A 15,101-nucleotide genomic window follows, 5' to 3' on the forward strand; every position below is an offset into this window, starting at 1 on the left:
TCCGCCATAGTAGATTAGTGCTGTGTTCAGCGTGTCTGTCCCTCTTTGTCTGGCTGACCGGGGGATCATAGCAACCTGGAGGACAGGCCGGGACTGTGGCAATCCTGTTTAGAGGCTGTGAAATTTGGGTGGGTGTTGGGGGGGTGGGGGTGGCAGAGAGCAATGGAGAGAGAGAAACACAGAAATATTATTACAAAATGTAGCCGACAAATCAAACACAAAATGTATGATGTAATGTTTTTTTCCATTCAGTATCTCCTTTAAAAATTAAATATGCAGGAAATTGCTTTAAATGTCTAGGTTGTGGGTAGATTTCATAGAGAATGTGACACTTTTAAAAGCATGATTATTTAAATGTAAAATATTCCGTACATACTATAAGGAAGAGGATCCATTGAGAAGATGCAGGGGCAGGCTGAACCATGTAAGTGGGGGTTATGGGTTAATACGGTCCATGTCTCTCTGGACAGTGAGTGAAAGACATGGAAATGAAGTGACACCCATGGAGATACAGCAGCCTGCTGGGCTGCCATGTCTCTCTGTCAGTGCCAGCAATGGACGAGAGAAAGAGGGAAGAAGCAGTCGATTTGTTCTCCTCTCTCCCTCCCCTCCCTTCTCTCTTTGTCTGGGTTTTATCTGGCCAACGGGGGGCTGCATGCAGACTGGTGCTGGGCGTCTTTGAAGCCGGAGCAGCACTGTGCTACTGTGTGCATGCATGTGTGTGTGTGTGTATGTGTGTGTGTAAGTGTGTGTGTACGTGTGTGCGTGTGTGTGTGTGTGTGTGTGTGTGTGTGTGTGTGTGTGTGTGTGTGTGTGAGCTTGTCTTAATTCTGCAGAGTTCAGTTATCATTCCTCAGCAGGGCCTAGCGATGCCCTCGGGCCATCTCTTTTTCCCTCTGTCTTTCCACCTTCCTCACTTTCTGTCTTTTCTCTCTCTCGTTCTCTCACACACACACACACACACACACACACACACACACACACACACACACACACACACACACACACACACACACACACACACACACACACACACAAACAAGAGAACAGGAGTGACTTCTTCAGCACTTCGAGAGAGAGAGAAAGAGAAACAGTGGGAGGCATGATCACTGAGTAGCCATGTAGCCAACAGATATTCCCAGTCTGATTGAACCAGCTCATCAAACAGCCCCAGAGCCCTTCCGTCGCTGCCTCTGTGTCATTAAGATTTGTGGAGTAAATGTCATATGAATCCCTGGAGTCATCTGGTCGTGGCTCACTCACACACACATACACACACACACACACACACTTGCTGTATATTCACATGCACAAAATGCACACGGATAAATATCTAAGAAAGCCTCTAGGAGTCCAGCATCAAAGTGCATAAGATATTGTATCAGTGTTACAAAATACATCAAAGCCCCCCCCCCTTTTCTAATGGACTTCTGTCTTTACCACCAGGTGCCGGTGCTGCAGCCTATGGACTTGATGGTTGAAGCTACAGCCAGGCGAGTATTCAGCAATGCCCACACGTACCACATCAACTCCATCTCTGTCAACTCCGACGTTCAGACGTACATCTCCACTGATGACCTCAGGGTGAACCTGTGGAACCTGGAGATCACTGACCGCAGCTTCAGTATCCTCTCATTTGTGTCTTTCTCTACGTTCAGGACCTATTAAAGATTGCATAAACCTGTGAAAACATAATTGCTTTAAACTTTAAAATTGTCAGAGCCTTTAGCGTCTATCTAAAAGTTCTTCCTTAGCACCTGCTTTCTCAGACATTGTGGACATCAAACCGGCCAACATGGAGGAGCTCACCGAAGTGATCACCTCAGCAGAGTTTCACCCACAGCACTGTCACACCTTTGCCTACAGCAGCAGCAAGGGCTCTATACGCCTCTGTGACATGAGACAGGCCGCTCTATGTGACAAACACTGCAAATGTGAGTGCATTCCCAGTATAACTCTTGTGGGGAAATACTACAACCCTCTATTTGTATTATATTTCTTTTTTTTGGGCTTTACAGTCAAATGAAAAGATGCTGAATCTAAAAACATGAGGATCAAATGTAATAAACCCACCCTGTGTTATTTGGGTGTGACAGTAGAATGCAACTCCTCCAATATCCCAGAAACGACTCCTAGGATGTAGAAGGAGGTAGAAAACAGGAAAGGCAAAGGATTATAGAAAGATGAAAAGAAGAAAAATACTAATGCTAAATTTTTGACACGGCTAAAACACAAAGATAAAGAGCGCTCAATCACCATGTTCACTTGTCCACATTCACATGTTTCTGCTTCAGCTCCGCCTTTGTGCGGCTGTGACAGGAAGCCGTCCCCCCCGCTCAATATGCCGCGATTGATAACCCATCAATAAATCTCTCTGTGCGTCACAAACAATGAATGGCCTTCTGTAAAGCTCACCATCACATGCATACACTTTGCTCCAATGAATAATGAATACATTGACATTTTAGCTGGGAAATCAATGGCTTAAGAGCAATCGCATTAGCCCCTCATGGACACACCTTGTTGTTCAATAATGTCAGTCATTTCCTCAGACATATTGACGTGTTCACCAGAGCGTGCGATAACACGGCCTGTTGAATTTCACATGAGCATTTTAGGGTTAAATAAGAAAAAGAAAAAAAAGTCTTGATATTCACCCTACACTATATGCACACTGTGATTGTTCTATATATCGACATGTGCGTGCCATTTCTTGACAGGTGCTTGCAGTACTAGACTATGCACACACACACACACACACACACACACACACACACACACACACACACACACACACACACACACACACACACACACACACACACACACACACACACACACACACACACACACACACACACACACACACACACACACACACACACACACACACACACACAAAGCAGGCAGGTGTTCTTGTTAGCCTCAGGACAGATCTGTTAATACCTACGCTGCATGAATGCGTGAGGCTCACAGCAATGTTATAATGCCCTCCCACTCAAACACACACACACAGCTCCTCCTTCCCTTGACATCCACACACACACACGCACACACACATAAAACTTCCTGAACCTCCAAGCTACATAAACATCAAACACACACCCACAATCATACTGTATCTCCTTCCGTACCTGTAAATCTGAGAGGGCTGCTGAAATCAATCAGTGTTAGACAGAAGATGGATGGACGGATGGATGGAGGTACAGGAGGGGATTGCCAAAAACACTGAGCCTCAGGATAGAGAGAGAAATAGGCCAAACAGCCGCCCTGCCAACTCCCCAGGGACCCTATTATACACCCCTGGAGTGGGACGGGAGGGAGGGCACACACACACACATGCATATATACATGCACACATTGCACACACCCCCTTATACACAAACACTCCTTTACTGACACACACACACAAATCCAGTAAGGCTCAAATGGGCCCAGCACTTTGACATTGATTTGTTTTTCTTATCCCTTCCTCACCCCCCTATTTTTTCATCTCTCACACCGCATCCCTTGTTAGGCTCCCCATTGACACATCATAGAGCTATTCTCCAGGCCTCAAATGAGGAGGAGAGAGGAGGTGGGGAGGAGGAGAATGGTGGGGGCATTTTTTGGAGCGATGGAGAGGAGAGAGGGGAGGAATGGTGGGAGGAGAGGAGGAGGAGCGGGGAGCAACAATAACTTGACAGCTAACGATGGAATGCCTGGCTCTTATCCCCAGCGTGCTGGCCTGCACACAGATCAGCAGCTGCCAAAATCAATATGAATCATAACCAATATTTACCCAGCATGCTGACCCACGACTGTCTTCCTAAGCACACAGAGAAATAATCCTGCGAAGAGATGCAGCTGCCACAGCAAAACCTTGCATTCAGGCATTGTTGTGCTGTTATTGTTCACTAATGACGGCCCCCACCGCCCAAACAAAATCGTCTTTGTGTTTTCACAGCAGATGATTAAAAGAGTTGCGGGAGGAAAAACATCTCTTTTAAGCAGCGACCTCCTACGGTGTGAATATGTTTTCTGTGTCAAAAGATAACAGCTTCTTGCTCATTCTCTCTTGTAGACTTTGAGGAGCCGGAGGATCCCTCCACTCGTTCCTTTTTCTCTGAAATCATCTCATCCATCTCTGACGTCAAGTTCAGCCACAACGGGCGCTACCTGATGACAAGGGACTACCTCACTGTCAAAGTGTGGGACCTTCAAATGGAGAACAAACCACTTGAGACATACCAGGTACTTTTCGCTTTCTTTATGTTTTTATACACTTGTTGGACAGCTAGAAGGCTCTAAAGATCATTCTCAGCTGGGGATGTTATTAAATAATGGTTTGGCCCAGATCAAATCAAAAAATATTGATTTCAGACTAATCACTCAACTTAATCCTGTTACACTGTCACCCTGCGAATCTGCAACTGTGTCATCTTTAGCAATTACCCCAGAAGGGCTTATTGAGCTGACTGCTCATAAGAAGACAGATAGTGACAGTGCTCATGCAACCTGAAGGGCAAAACCTCCCACTGAGTGGTCACCGGGGTCAGATCCACACTGTCTGATCAGGGGAAGCCATCTTAGGGCAGGTCATGATTGATAAGGCCATCAGCTAGGCTCAAGGGATTCTCTGTCCAATTCCAGCTCCGCTTCCACCTGCTACCTACCATCTTAGCGTAGGTCACCAGGACTGAAGGGATTACTGAAAGTAGAGCATAGGGCAATGCAGCCTGTGGTTGTCCACTGAATGGCCATGTAATGGACTTTAGATGCTGGGAAAGTGTGATCTTAATTCCTTAACTAGTTCAGACATTCACTTTTTGTTTGTTTTCCAGGTTCACGACTATTTACGGGGAAAACTTTGCTCTCTGTATGAAAATGACTGCATCTTTGACAAGTTTGAGTGTGTCTGGAATGGAACAGATAGGTGAGATTTTCTTCCATCCATCCATCCAACCGACTATAAATTCATCTATCCATCCATGCATCCAATCTCAATAACCTTCCCTTCTCCTCTGCTCCTCCTCAGCGTCATCATGACCGGCTCCTACAATAATTTTTTCCGAATGTTTGACCGGAACACCAAACGGGACGTCACACTGGAAGCATCCAGAGAGAACAGCAAGCCCAGAGCCATTCTCAAGCCTCGCAAGGTACAACACTTCTCATTAAAATAAGCAATCCTACATCATGAAGTACTGAGTGGGTGAAACTGGATCTGCTGTTTCATAATACTTGGGACTCCCAGGCAGTCAGGACAACTAAAGAAGCCTCTGTGATGAGTAGCAAACAGCCATTCCAATTACAAATTAGTACTAGATATTCTGTAACTTAAGGTGGAGGCTTGTAATAACAACAACACTGCTTTCTGCTTATGTACGTTTCAATGTCTGAATGTGATATATATCGGTGAGGTGGTGGAGAAGGAGGCAAAGAAACAGAAGAGGAATTTCTCAACAGCATAATTATTTTAGGATACTGTGCATTAATTGCATATGAAAATACACCTGCTTTGTCAGTACGTCTCACAATACAGCGCTACAACAGGTCAGAGTCGTGTGAAATTCACATACCAGCAGGAAAGGGACAAATAAAAATTTACATATGAAATATAAATAATTTTCTTAAGTGAAAGCAACTAATTAGAGACATTAGATAAATCTTGACTAATGAACATTAGATGTTTCATCCCCATTTGTTCTTACATCATTTCTTTTGACAAAAAAATGAACAAGTTGGACTGGTAAACATGAAAATTACTGTGCACAATGAACTAACATAACATTACCTGTTTCTTGACTAAAACTGCTCTAAATCTGTGTTTTTATATGAACAATAGTTTAAACATCTATGGGTTTCACTCTCACTGCTCTGACAAACCTTTTTTCCAGCTGCAGCAGACAGCTATTTTCAAACTGTGATAAACCAAATCTAAGCTGTCTGCCCAGCACCAGACAGCACACAGACAAAGTTAGTGACTAGCTGGTGAACATAGTTGAGCATTTAGCAGCTAAAGAGCCAAATATTGCACTCATGAGTTAGTGACCAAAACTAGCTTAAAGGAGAGTGAATATATATATTGTTAGGTGGCCAGAAACAGGACACTGCGCTGGACATGTAAATGAGCAACTGTTTACAACCGCCATATGAATTTTATAGGGTGATGATATGTCAGTGCTGTGTTTACAGCATGTTCTCTTGCTCACAGGTGGCCAAAAATGAAGTCATGTTGCTTTTACATGACTGAAATCAGTTTAATTTGTCCATGAAAATTGTGCCTGCTCTCACATCTTCACGCCTCTTCATCCCTGTTGTTGTTCTCCAGGTGTGTGTGGGTGGGAAACGTCGTAAGGATGAGATCAGTGTCGACAGCTTAGACTTCAGCAAGAAGATACTTCACACTACGTGGCACCCACATGAGAACATCATCGCGGTGGCAGCCACCAACAACCTCTACATCTTCCAAGACAAGGTCAACTAAAGGGCAAGCTGCCCCCCTGCTGACCCCTGACTCCATACGTGATGGTGAGGGAGGGAGAGGTAGGGCGGGAGAAAGAGAGAGATGGAGCTCTAATCTACATCCTCCTCCTACTCCTCCTCTCCCTATGTCTTGTTGCTGCTGTCTTGAATTTCACTGCTCTGCTGAGGAAGTGCAGAGTTTCCTGGAGGGGTGGGAAATATCCAGTGACTGAAAACGGGTGCAGTATGGAATTTGGTGAAGCGGGAAACGGATACAGCCTGGGTACAGCCAGAAGAAAAGGATTCCTTGAAATCAAGAGTGAACTTTCACTCTTCAATTTGACTTCTAATTTAATTTATTTAGCCACGTTGGACACCTACAGAAGCGAATCCTGTGCATTTATGCAACAAGAGGATTGCTGCATGAGTAACGTGATGTAGCAGCCCTCTGGACCCTGAGGAAAAGGGATGGATGTGGGTATTCTGAACAAAACGTAGAGCACACAGACAGTGATCTAGCTTACATGATGGTGGCTCATTGTCATGTAGCAACAGTGCCCCCTCTCTTTCAATCTGCTCATGCTACAGTGCATGTGACCAACCCTGCTGTTCTCCTAACTGAGGGAAAGTGGCGGACAGTGCAAACTGCTGCAGAATTCTTACATAAAAAGGAAGAGACTGTTAATCTCTGACCCCACAAACTGAGAGTTTTCTCTGCCTGTGACACACGGTCAGTCTTTCTAGTACCAATTTTTTGTCTCCCTGGTGAGACCGCTGTAGTCTGTAATGTGAATGAAGCCCTTCAAGGCTGTGTCAATGGTTTTATTTAATGCTGTTGTTTTATCAAGTCCTTCTCTTGGTCAATGAGTCTGTTTAGAAAGCTGTGGTGCCTTCTTTTGGTATGTGGGGGTTTGATGTACTGTGGGGCGGGAGGGACTGGGGCGGGGGGTTGGGGACTGAGTACAAGGTCCTGCCTTGTACTCAGTCCCCAGTGTGAATGTTTCAAATGACATGTTAACTTAGGAATTTTCTTTTGTTTTTTTCCTCGTTCTCTCTATAAACAAACGTTTAAAAAAGGCTCCACTGAGGTCCCAAGTGGAAAAAGTGCTTGAAGCAGTGTAGTCAAGATTACATTATAGCACCGGCTACATGCTTGAGTTCAGGGGAGGACCCTTCTACTTTTACGCTGTGATGTGTACAAAGTAATTGTTGCGCTGCAGTCAGTCTGATGTCATCAGTTTGCAAGAGACACGAAAAAGCCACATTCTTTTTTATTTTGTGCAAAATTCCTGCTGAAAAAATAAATCCCTCACCTCATTTTTTTTAAACCTATTTGGATAGTACTAAAAATGATCTGAAGATGGTTGAACTGTAAACTTTTCATGTCAAAGCACTGAACTTCAATTTGAGATTCCTTGGCGTAACATGATGCTAGCATAACTCATTTTGCATGCGTTGGATTTAAATCTGATGAAACTGACAACCTGCACATAGATAACCAAACATCTACAGATCATTTGAAGCACTATACAAGTAAGATACTTGCTTTCTCCAGTGGCTACAAGAAGTAGCCAGTTTATAAAATGTTTTGTATTTAGATCGCCCGTCCATGTTCCTCGTCTTGCTGAATGAAGATGGGTAACGTGGAACGGTTAGCAGGTTGGGTTTTTAGCTTTGATCAGTTTGGAGATTTTATTTTAAGAGCCAACTCCCATAAAGGAAAGCAGTCAAAGGTCTAAATGAACTCTGTGAAATCAGGGAATTATTAAGTGTGATTCCTTTAAACAGTAATGTCTTCTAAACAACCTCCTTTGTGACACTTCTAATTGAAACAAAAAAAAAAAACATTTTATAGCTCAGAATGTATTGAAATGCAATTAATTACCATGCAGTCTTTATGCTTACTGGACTTTCTTTGAATAAAAAATAATAAAGATGTGCAAGTTCAAATTCTGCATCATTGGATCTCCTCTGTTATGAATCAAACTGAGTGTAAATCAATTTATTTATGTCCTCATTGTGTTCATTTACGGCGCTGCTTTTGGTGTTAGGGTGCCCTCATGTGGATAAAATGTAAAGCCAGCAACAGATTTCCTTTGCTGTAACTGGACACATGGTGTTTGACTTTAAATAACTACTTTTATAGTTTTCATCATTTCTTCTGATTATTCTTGTTTATTCATATTACACATTTTTTAATAATGTATGGGGGAGGAAACTCTCTCAAAATAATCACGGGTAATTATATTTCTGTCTTTTTGTAACAAATTCGAAAATGTCTTTGCTGAAGATTTCATGCACAGATTTCAAAACCAAAAATCCTCGATCATCAATAGTATTTTTTAACTTTTAACGAAAACCTTTCTAACTCACACATATTTACTACAAATTACAAATCCATTACATTCATATGTCGCACTGTGTGCATTATGCAGACTTTCCCTAATTGGCCCCGTGAGGCTGAAGTCTACGCACATTTTGTCAGCTGGGGACACCAGCTGTCAATCAAACAGCATCTTTATAACCAGCTGCAGAAGCTGCATCACTGTGTCTCAGGATAAACCCGGACACAGACAGGAGCTCTACTGTGATCACTGATTGTCAATCGATATCTTCTCTGATGCGATTATTCTTACAGGTTTAGATTCAGGAGGCTTCTAGATATACTGCGTTTTTCTTTAAGGTATTTCCATCTTTTTGGTCTCCTGGCAACTTTTTTGCCTCTTTTCTCCATCACATCATCCTTTTTTTTTATATAGAAAAAGATGGACAAACTGAGTGGGAACAATGCGACTGTGGTGAACAGCTCTTTAGACAAGTGGCAATTCAATGAACGCGGCTCGTACCAACACCTGGACCCCGGGGAGCTGAGGGTCCTGGTGCCGGCTATTCTGGGAGTCATCTGTGTCCTGGGTGTGGCTTGTAACCTCACTGCCATGGTCATCTTGTTCTCCAACGCCCATAAGGGAAAACTATCTCTCATCAACTCCCTCATCTTCAACCTGATGTTTGCTGACGGGTTGGTGCTGGCATTCACGGTGCCTTTCCGAGCCGCCTCCTACTCAAAGGCCAGCTGGAGTCTGGGCTGGGTGGTGTGCAAGACGGCCGATTGGTTCTTCCAGTCCTGTATGGCGGCGAAGAGCTTCACAGTGGCTGTCATGGCCAAATCGTGCTACCGTTACGTGTCCAATCCCACCAAGCAGGTGAGCATCCACCTGGGCTCCATCCTGGTGGTGCCCTTCTTCATCTGGCTGTGCGCATGCTCCGTCACCATCCCTCACTGGCTGTTTGCAAAGTTGCAGAGGGGGATCCGCGGGCTGGTGTGTGTGCTGGCGGTTCCTCCTGAAGCCCGGGATTTCATGTCTGTGTACGTCAAAGCGTATCCCCTGGGAGTCTACTGTGCCCCTCTCAGCTTTGCCCTGATTTATTTCTGGAGGGCTTACGGCCAGTGCCAGCGCCGCTCCAGTAAGTCTCAGAACCTGCGCACACAGATCCGATCCAGAAAGCTCACCTTGATGCTGTTCAGCCTGACAGTAGCCATGGCCATCCTCTGGCTTCCACAGTGGGTAGTCTGGGTTTGGGAGCGACATTTGGCTGAGAAAGACATTGGAGGAGCTCGGCCCTTCATCTCTCCTCCTCCTCTTCTTCTAACCCTCTGTGCTCAGCTGCTAACTTTCTCTCTGTCTCTGGTGAACCCTCTCATCGTCCTCTCCCTCTCAGAAGAGTTCAGAGAGGGGTACCGAGGTCTGTGGAGGCGGCTCACCCTGCGCAAACAACCTCCACCAAAGCCAAAGCCCGGACCTCACAATCCTACCACTCTCAAGTCGCCTTGCCCCAGACCAGAGACCTCAGGCCAGCCGAGGGAGGAGAGGAGCCTCCAAGAAGTAGATACGGCGAGCCTCAAAGATGGGATTGTGTTGCCAGATGTGGAGCAGTTCTGGAACGAGAGGGAGACTGGCTCGCACACGGATGAAAATGATCCTGTGCCGTGGGAGCACCAGAACAAAGAGGAGAAAAAGTAACATCCACCTGCCAGCTGATCCTCAGTATGATCCTCAGTGCAGTCTTCAGACAGCAGCAACCTCATCTGCAGACCTCAGTAAAACGGTATTCTGTCAACTCTGTGTATGATATTATTCAAAGGTAAGAAGTGTGGAATACAGCTAAGTGTGGACTACAAATAGAGCAGTATCTTTATATATGATAAACATTACAATAATGTTGTATTTGTATTGTTTCTTGGGGAAGAAATAGATGGATAATAAAGATAATAATTAGTGCAATATGATTGTTGGTGGCTGTAAATCAAAGCTATACTGCACGTTGGATGACAATGTCAATTCAATATAGATCTACATGTATATTTTCAGTATGCCATACAGTGAATAGTGAAAGTATTTGGGCATCATACTGCCTGTTACATAATCATTTTTAAAGACTTGGGGTGTTACAAGAAAAAAAAATTCTAAATCTAAAATCTCAGTTTGAGATCAGTGTAACACAATGTGTTTTAGTGCATTCATGCAGTTTTGATGTAAAAGTCAGTGCTTCCTGTCTTTTCTGTGTGAGAGATTATTTTGCACTCATTATGTATTTGAATGACCAGTGTTTAAAATAAAGACAGTTCTAAAAATCGCAGCTTGTGTGTGTCTTCTGTCAAAAATCATACAGATGAGTGGTAACTTATTGAAGCGTGACGTCATTATAGTTTGTTGTGTGCATTTGTAATTGGTGAAACTGCACACAGACACACGCACACACATATGTACAGTACAGTCTTAATGAGATGGATCAGTCATCACCGGATGGTCTCCTGCTGACTTCGGTTTATTAAATATATTTTTATAAGGGCATCAATTAGAATTACCAAGGGTTCTAATTAAAGGTAAAAAGCTTTCCTCTGAACCCAGATGTAGTCGTGTCAGTGGTCTCACCTCTGTGGGAGCAGTTCTCTCTTCATTGATCTGAATATACATGATAGGTCAAAACCTTGAAGTTAGAGGGATAAACAACACGAGGAAATCATGCCTGAGCTGATCAGTGTTCGATTTGACTGTCTGCTGTAACAGCACCCCAGCTGTGCTGAATGAGGCCCCATGCAAATAATACACCTCTACACATCAAAAGATCCACTTTTCCAACTTTATTGACCTCACCAGCCACACAGGTTCAATGTAATGTGAGGCCTGCATTATAAAAAGTAAAAAATTGAGATGTAGGAGTCATCCCATGGTTACCTAATACTTCTTTTTACTCCCTCCCCTCTCTTGTGACATTTTCCTCTCATTATTCATTTATGTTGACCTTTTATTGCCAGAGGCAAGTACCTCAATCAGAGCAACACTTAACTATATAACCCACCATCAGTCCCTGGGGTAGTGGCCTGGCCATAGACACTGCAGGCAAAGCAAAATGTGTTCGGACTGAAATTTTAACCTGCACTGCATAAATAAAGCAATGATTAGAAGGTGACAGGACAACAATAACAAATGTGAACAATGGTGGCAGTGGTCTCATTATCTTTACATACATCACGTGACCACCACTTGCAGCAATTGCTGTATGACACTTCCAGCACTGACATTTACTGACAAGGCAAATTCACCTGTATGTACTGGTAAATTTACTAACCAGTACATATACATGTGAATCACTACTGGTGCAATCATGGCTATGTTTCAGTCACTGTCTTACACTCAGGAAACTCTTTGACTCTTGACCTTCAGTGCACTAATCTGTAATTCACAGGACATTTAAAGGCCCTTATATGGCCATGGTGCACAAGCCCAGTGTTATCACTTGTTGTAAGCTAACTGCCCTCCCAGGACTTGACTGACATCTCCCTTGTGAATCGTAATCATTCTTCACTATCAGTAAAGGTAAAGCATAGTGTTCCACAGACATGTTAACTTGGTGGAATAATTACATTAATTAGGGCTCCATTCTACGTAGATGAGCCAGTAGCAGCACTCTGGTATTGTGCTCACTCACTCACTGACTTGGCTTACATGGTCATGGTTAACGTTATTATTTACACCTGTGCTTTTCCTGCTTTGACAAGCCAAAGTGTCTGCGAGATTTAAGTAAATTTAATGCTACTCACATATACAGTACACGTCATAATAAACAGGTTTTTTGCAGTTAGTAGTCTATGTATATTTGTACAAACAGGAAACTATACAAGACTAATGCCATATGGACATGAACCAAACTTTTTTGAAAAGATTATGTGTATTAAACTTCTCAAAGACAAAGATTTAATAATTATTTTTGGGTTTTTAAGATCTCGGTGTCTCACTGGCACCTGCAGTTTATTTATTTATTTTGTAGCAGTGAGCAGCTCCTTCATTTCAGTTTACTTTTATTACCTTACATACTCAAAACCTGCTGGAAGTAGTGTGTATAATGGTATAGCTGTAGCATGCATGTTATGGACACTATTTGGGGGCACTATATACTCCTTGAATTTTTACATTCAGACAGCCAAATACAATGGAGATAAGTAAACACAGAGCATTAGGTGACAAATAAGGACCAATTTCAGATGCTGGTGACCTCATGTAATTCTCAGCTGAAGAACTGACAACCCCTGTGTGCATGCAGGGCTTTTAAAAGGTGACTAGACACTGGTCCAGCTGGACCTCATTATGTCAAAGTGACTGATGACTTTTTGTGTTGAAGGCATACAGTATTGTACTGTACCGTCATTACACAAGATGTTTTGAAATGCAAAACTCATAATTTAGCCATTCTGGGATGTTTCATGCTGTTTTATCTGCTCGTACTGTTTCAGTAAAAGGAGGTAATAGACAAATATAGTGCTGTTAAAGTAAACAGGGATGGATGTATCAGCCAGTGTCTGCTCTTTAGTTTCCATAGTAGGGTATTAATGTGTTTTTCCAGCATAATATTGTAATACAAAATAGCAAAGTCAATAAAAGAGTACTTTTATCAGTGTTCAGTAATAATGAGCTGCCTGATTATAGAGTTCAGAATTAATAAGGTCAAATATCAGTGACTGATTGAGATGAAACTGTATGAAAAACAGATGAAATAATCAACATTTACAAGTGGAAAAACAACTCAGCTTTAATTAGGTCATTATAAAAGGTGGGGGAGTTTTCAGCAGGTGAAATCCTCTCTTTACTGCCCTCCTGGCTGTGGCCCCCTCCCACTGTGAGGTGAGGCAGGGGTGTCGTTTTATCCCTCAGCCAATCATCATCTCTAATAAATGAAACTCCACAGGAAGTGATATGCTAGCTAGGGCTAATTATGCTCAGCAGGAGAGGTTGGCTGCAATTAAACCACATGCAAAAACCTTGGCCACCAACACTGCATCTCCCTCTGAGTCAGCCTCCCTCTAGTCCTGGGGAAAATCACCTGGCTCTTAGGTCCGCAGAGATTTGAGGGAGAGAGAGTGTGTGTATGTGTGTGTGTATGTGTTTTTGTGTTCGAGTAAGGTTGGTTCGGGGGGTCTGGCCTTGGTATTTAGCAGTCTTTTGATTAGAATAAATCAGAGAGCTTTCATCTCAGTAAAGGATGATGGGATCTAAAGGGCAGACACCTTTCAGCACTTCCAGCAGAACTAAGAGGGGTGCCATTTAAACCTATAGCCACATTATCGATCAGTAACTGTTCAAATAGGAGAGGATACCGGTCTGACTCAGAAGTGAAGCTTTTGCTCCATTTTTGCTGAATAAATCCTCAAGTGACCACTTACCGAGGAGCAGTGTTGCTTCCCAGAACTTGAACATAAAAGCCTTCGGTAATAATGCCAACTCAAAAAAACAACTCCAAACCATGCTGTGACTTGAGGAAATGTAATTGATTAAATTACTATTGAACCTGAGAGGTAATTATCAGCCTTGGAAACAGCTGTCTTAATTTAAGGTCCACTTATTCACTTGTTCCGGAGCTTTTGACTACATCCCACAATCTTCATCAGCAGATTGGGTATATTCAGTTGTTTTGGGACAGGAGATGTACAAAATGTCCATGATTCTGAGCACATCTATGACTTTTCATCAGTCTTGACTTATGCCAACTAACTTGACCCTTTCACATGGATTATTGGTTCAGTCAAACTGTGGACTATTAGTTTGACTGTGTTACAACTTTGCATAAATTATGTGTTAGGTACATATTAGCAGCTTTTTACTCACTAGTAACAGCATCTTTTTCTAAAACATTTTTATGAAGATTAACATTATGATTATTATATTGTCTTATTACTAACTAGTGCTTTGCATGACTGTGTGTGTAAAAACATGGTTATAATCAGTATTATTTGGTTGTGTTTTGTTGCCTTATCGTGTTTGCATGGCTATAAATAGTTGATATTATTTTTGTATTATTGTACTAATATTTTGCTATTTCTATTTCCTCTGCCTGGCTTGTGTATTGAGCATGCTTACATTTGGAGCTATTGTCTTTTAATGTCGTCTTGTTGTCGTCTGTTATTTTTAACCATCACTTCATTGATTTATTGTTTATGTTTGTATTATTATTATTATTTTTATTATTATTATTATTATTATATGGATCCCCATTAGTAGCTACCAAGGCAACAGCTAGTCCTCCTGGCTGGCAGACCTGGCACATTTTACAAATTACACAATGTTACGCTGTGCATTTTACCAACAGTTAATTACAAA

General features: G+C 42.7%; 2 protein-coding genes across 5 annotated transcripts in view; both read left to right on the forward strand.

Annotated features, from left to right (window-relative positions):
* The window catches only part of ppp2r2ba (protein phosphatase 2, regulatory subunit B, beta a), a 42,279-nt gene extending 35,810 nt beyond the window's left edge, over positions 1-6,469 (forward strand). For all 4 annotated transcript variants that reach the window (XM_062425076.1, XM_062425074.1, XM_062425077.1 and 1 more), the window contains exons 5-10: positions 1,447-1,624; positions 1,770-1,934; positions 4,064-4,233; positions 4,824-4,915; positions 5,018-5,141; positions 6,314-6,469. In XM_062425076.1, the coding sequence (XP_062281060.1) occupies positions 1,447-1,624; positions 1,770-1,934; positions 4,064-4,233; positions 4,824-4,915; positions 5,018-5,141; positions 6,314-6,469 (885 nt within the window). The remainder of the gene's footprint in view (positions 1-1,446; positions 1,625-1,769; positions 1,935-4,063; positions 4,234-4,823; positions 4,916-5,017; positions 5,142-6,313) is intronic.
* A 2,743-nt stretch (positions 6,470-9,212) lies between these two features.
* On the forward strand, positions 9,213-10,469 carry gpr151 (G protein-coupled receptor 151). Its single transcript, XM_062426245.1, has one exon. The coding sequence runs from the start codon at positions 9,213-9,215 to the stop codon at positions 10,467-10,469; it is 1,257 nt and encodes a 418-aa protein (XP_062282229.1).
* Positions 10,470-15,101: the final 4,632 nt, after the last annotated feature.

Source organism: Scomber scombrus, chromosome 9, assembly GCF_963691925.1.
Source record: "Scomber scombrus chromosome 9, fScoSco1.1, whole genome shotgun sequence".
In the NCBI taxonomy this organism is placed as follows: Eukaryota; Metazoa; Chordata; class Actinopteri; order Scombriformes; family Scombridae; genus Scomber; species Scomber scombrus.

Excerpts from the sequence above, each read along its gene's own strand:
- gpr151 (XM_062426245.1), top strand. The coding sequence starts at position 9,213 with ATGGACAAACTGAGTGGGAACAATGCGACTGTGGTGAACAGCTCTTTA.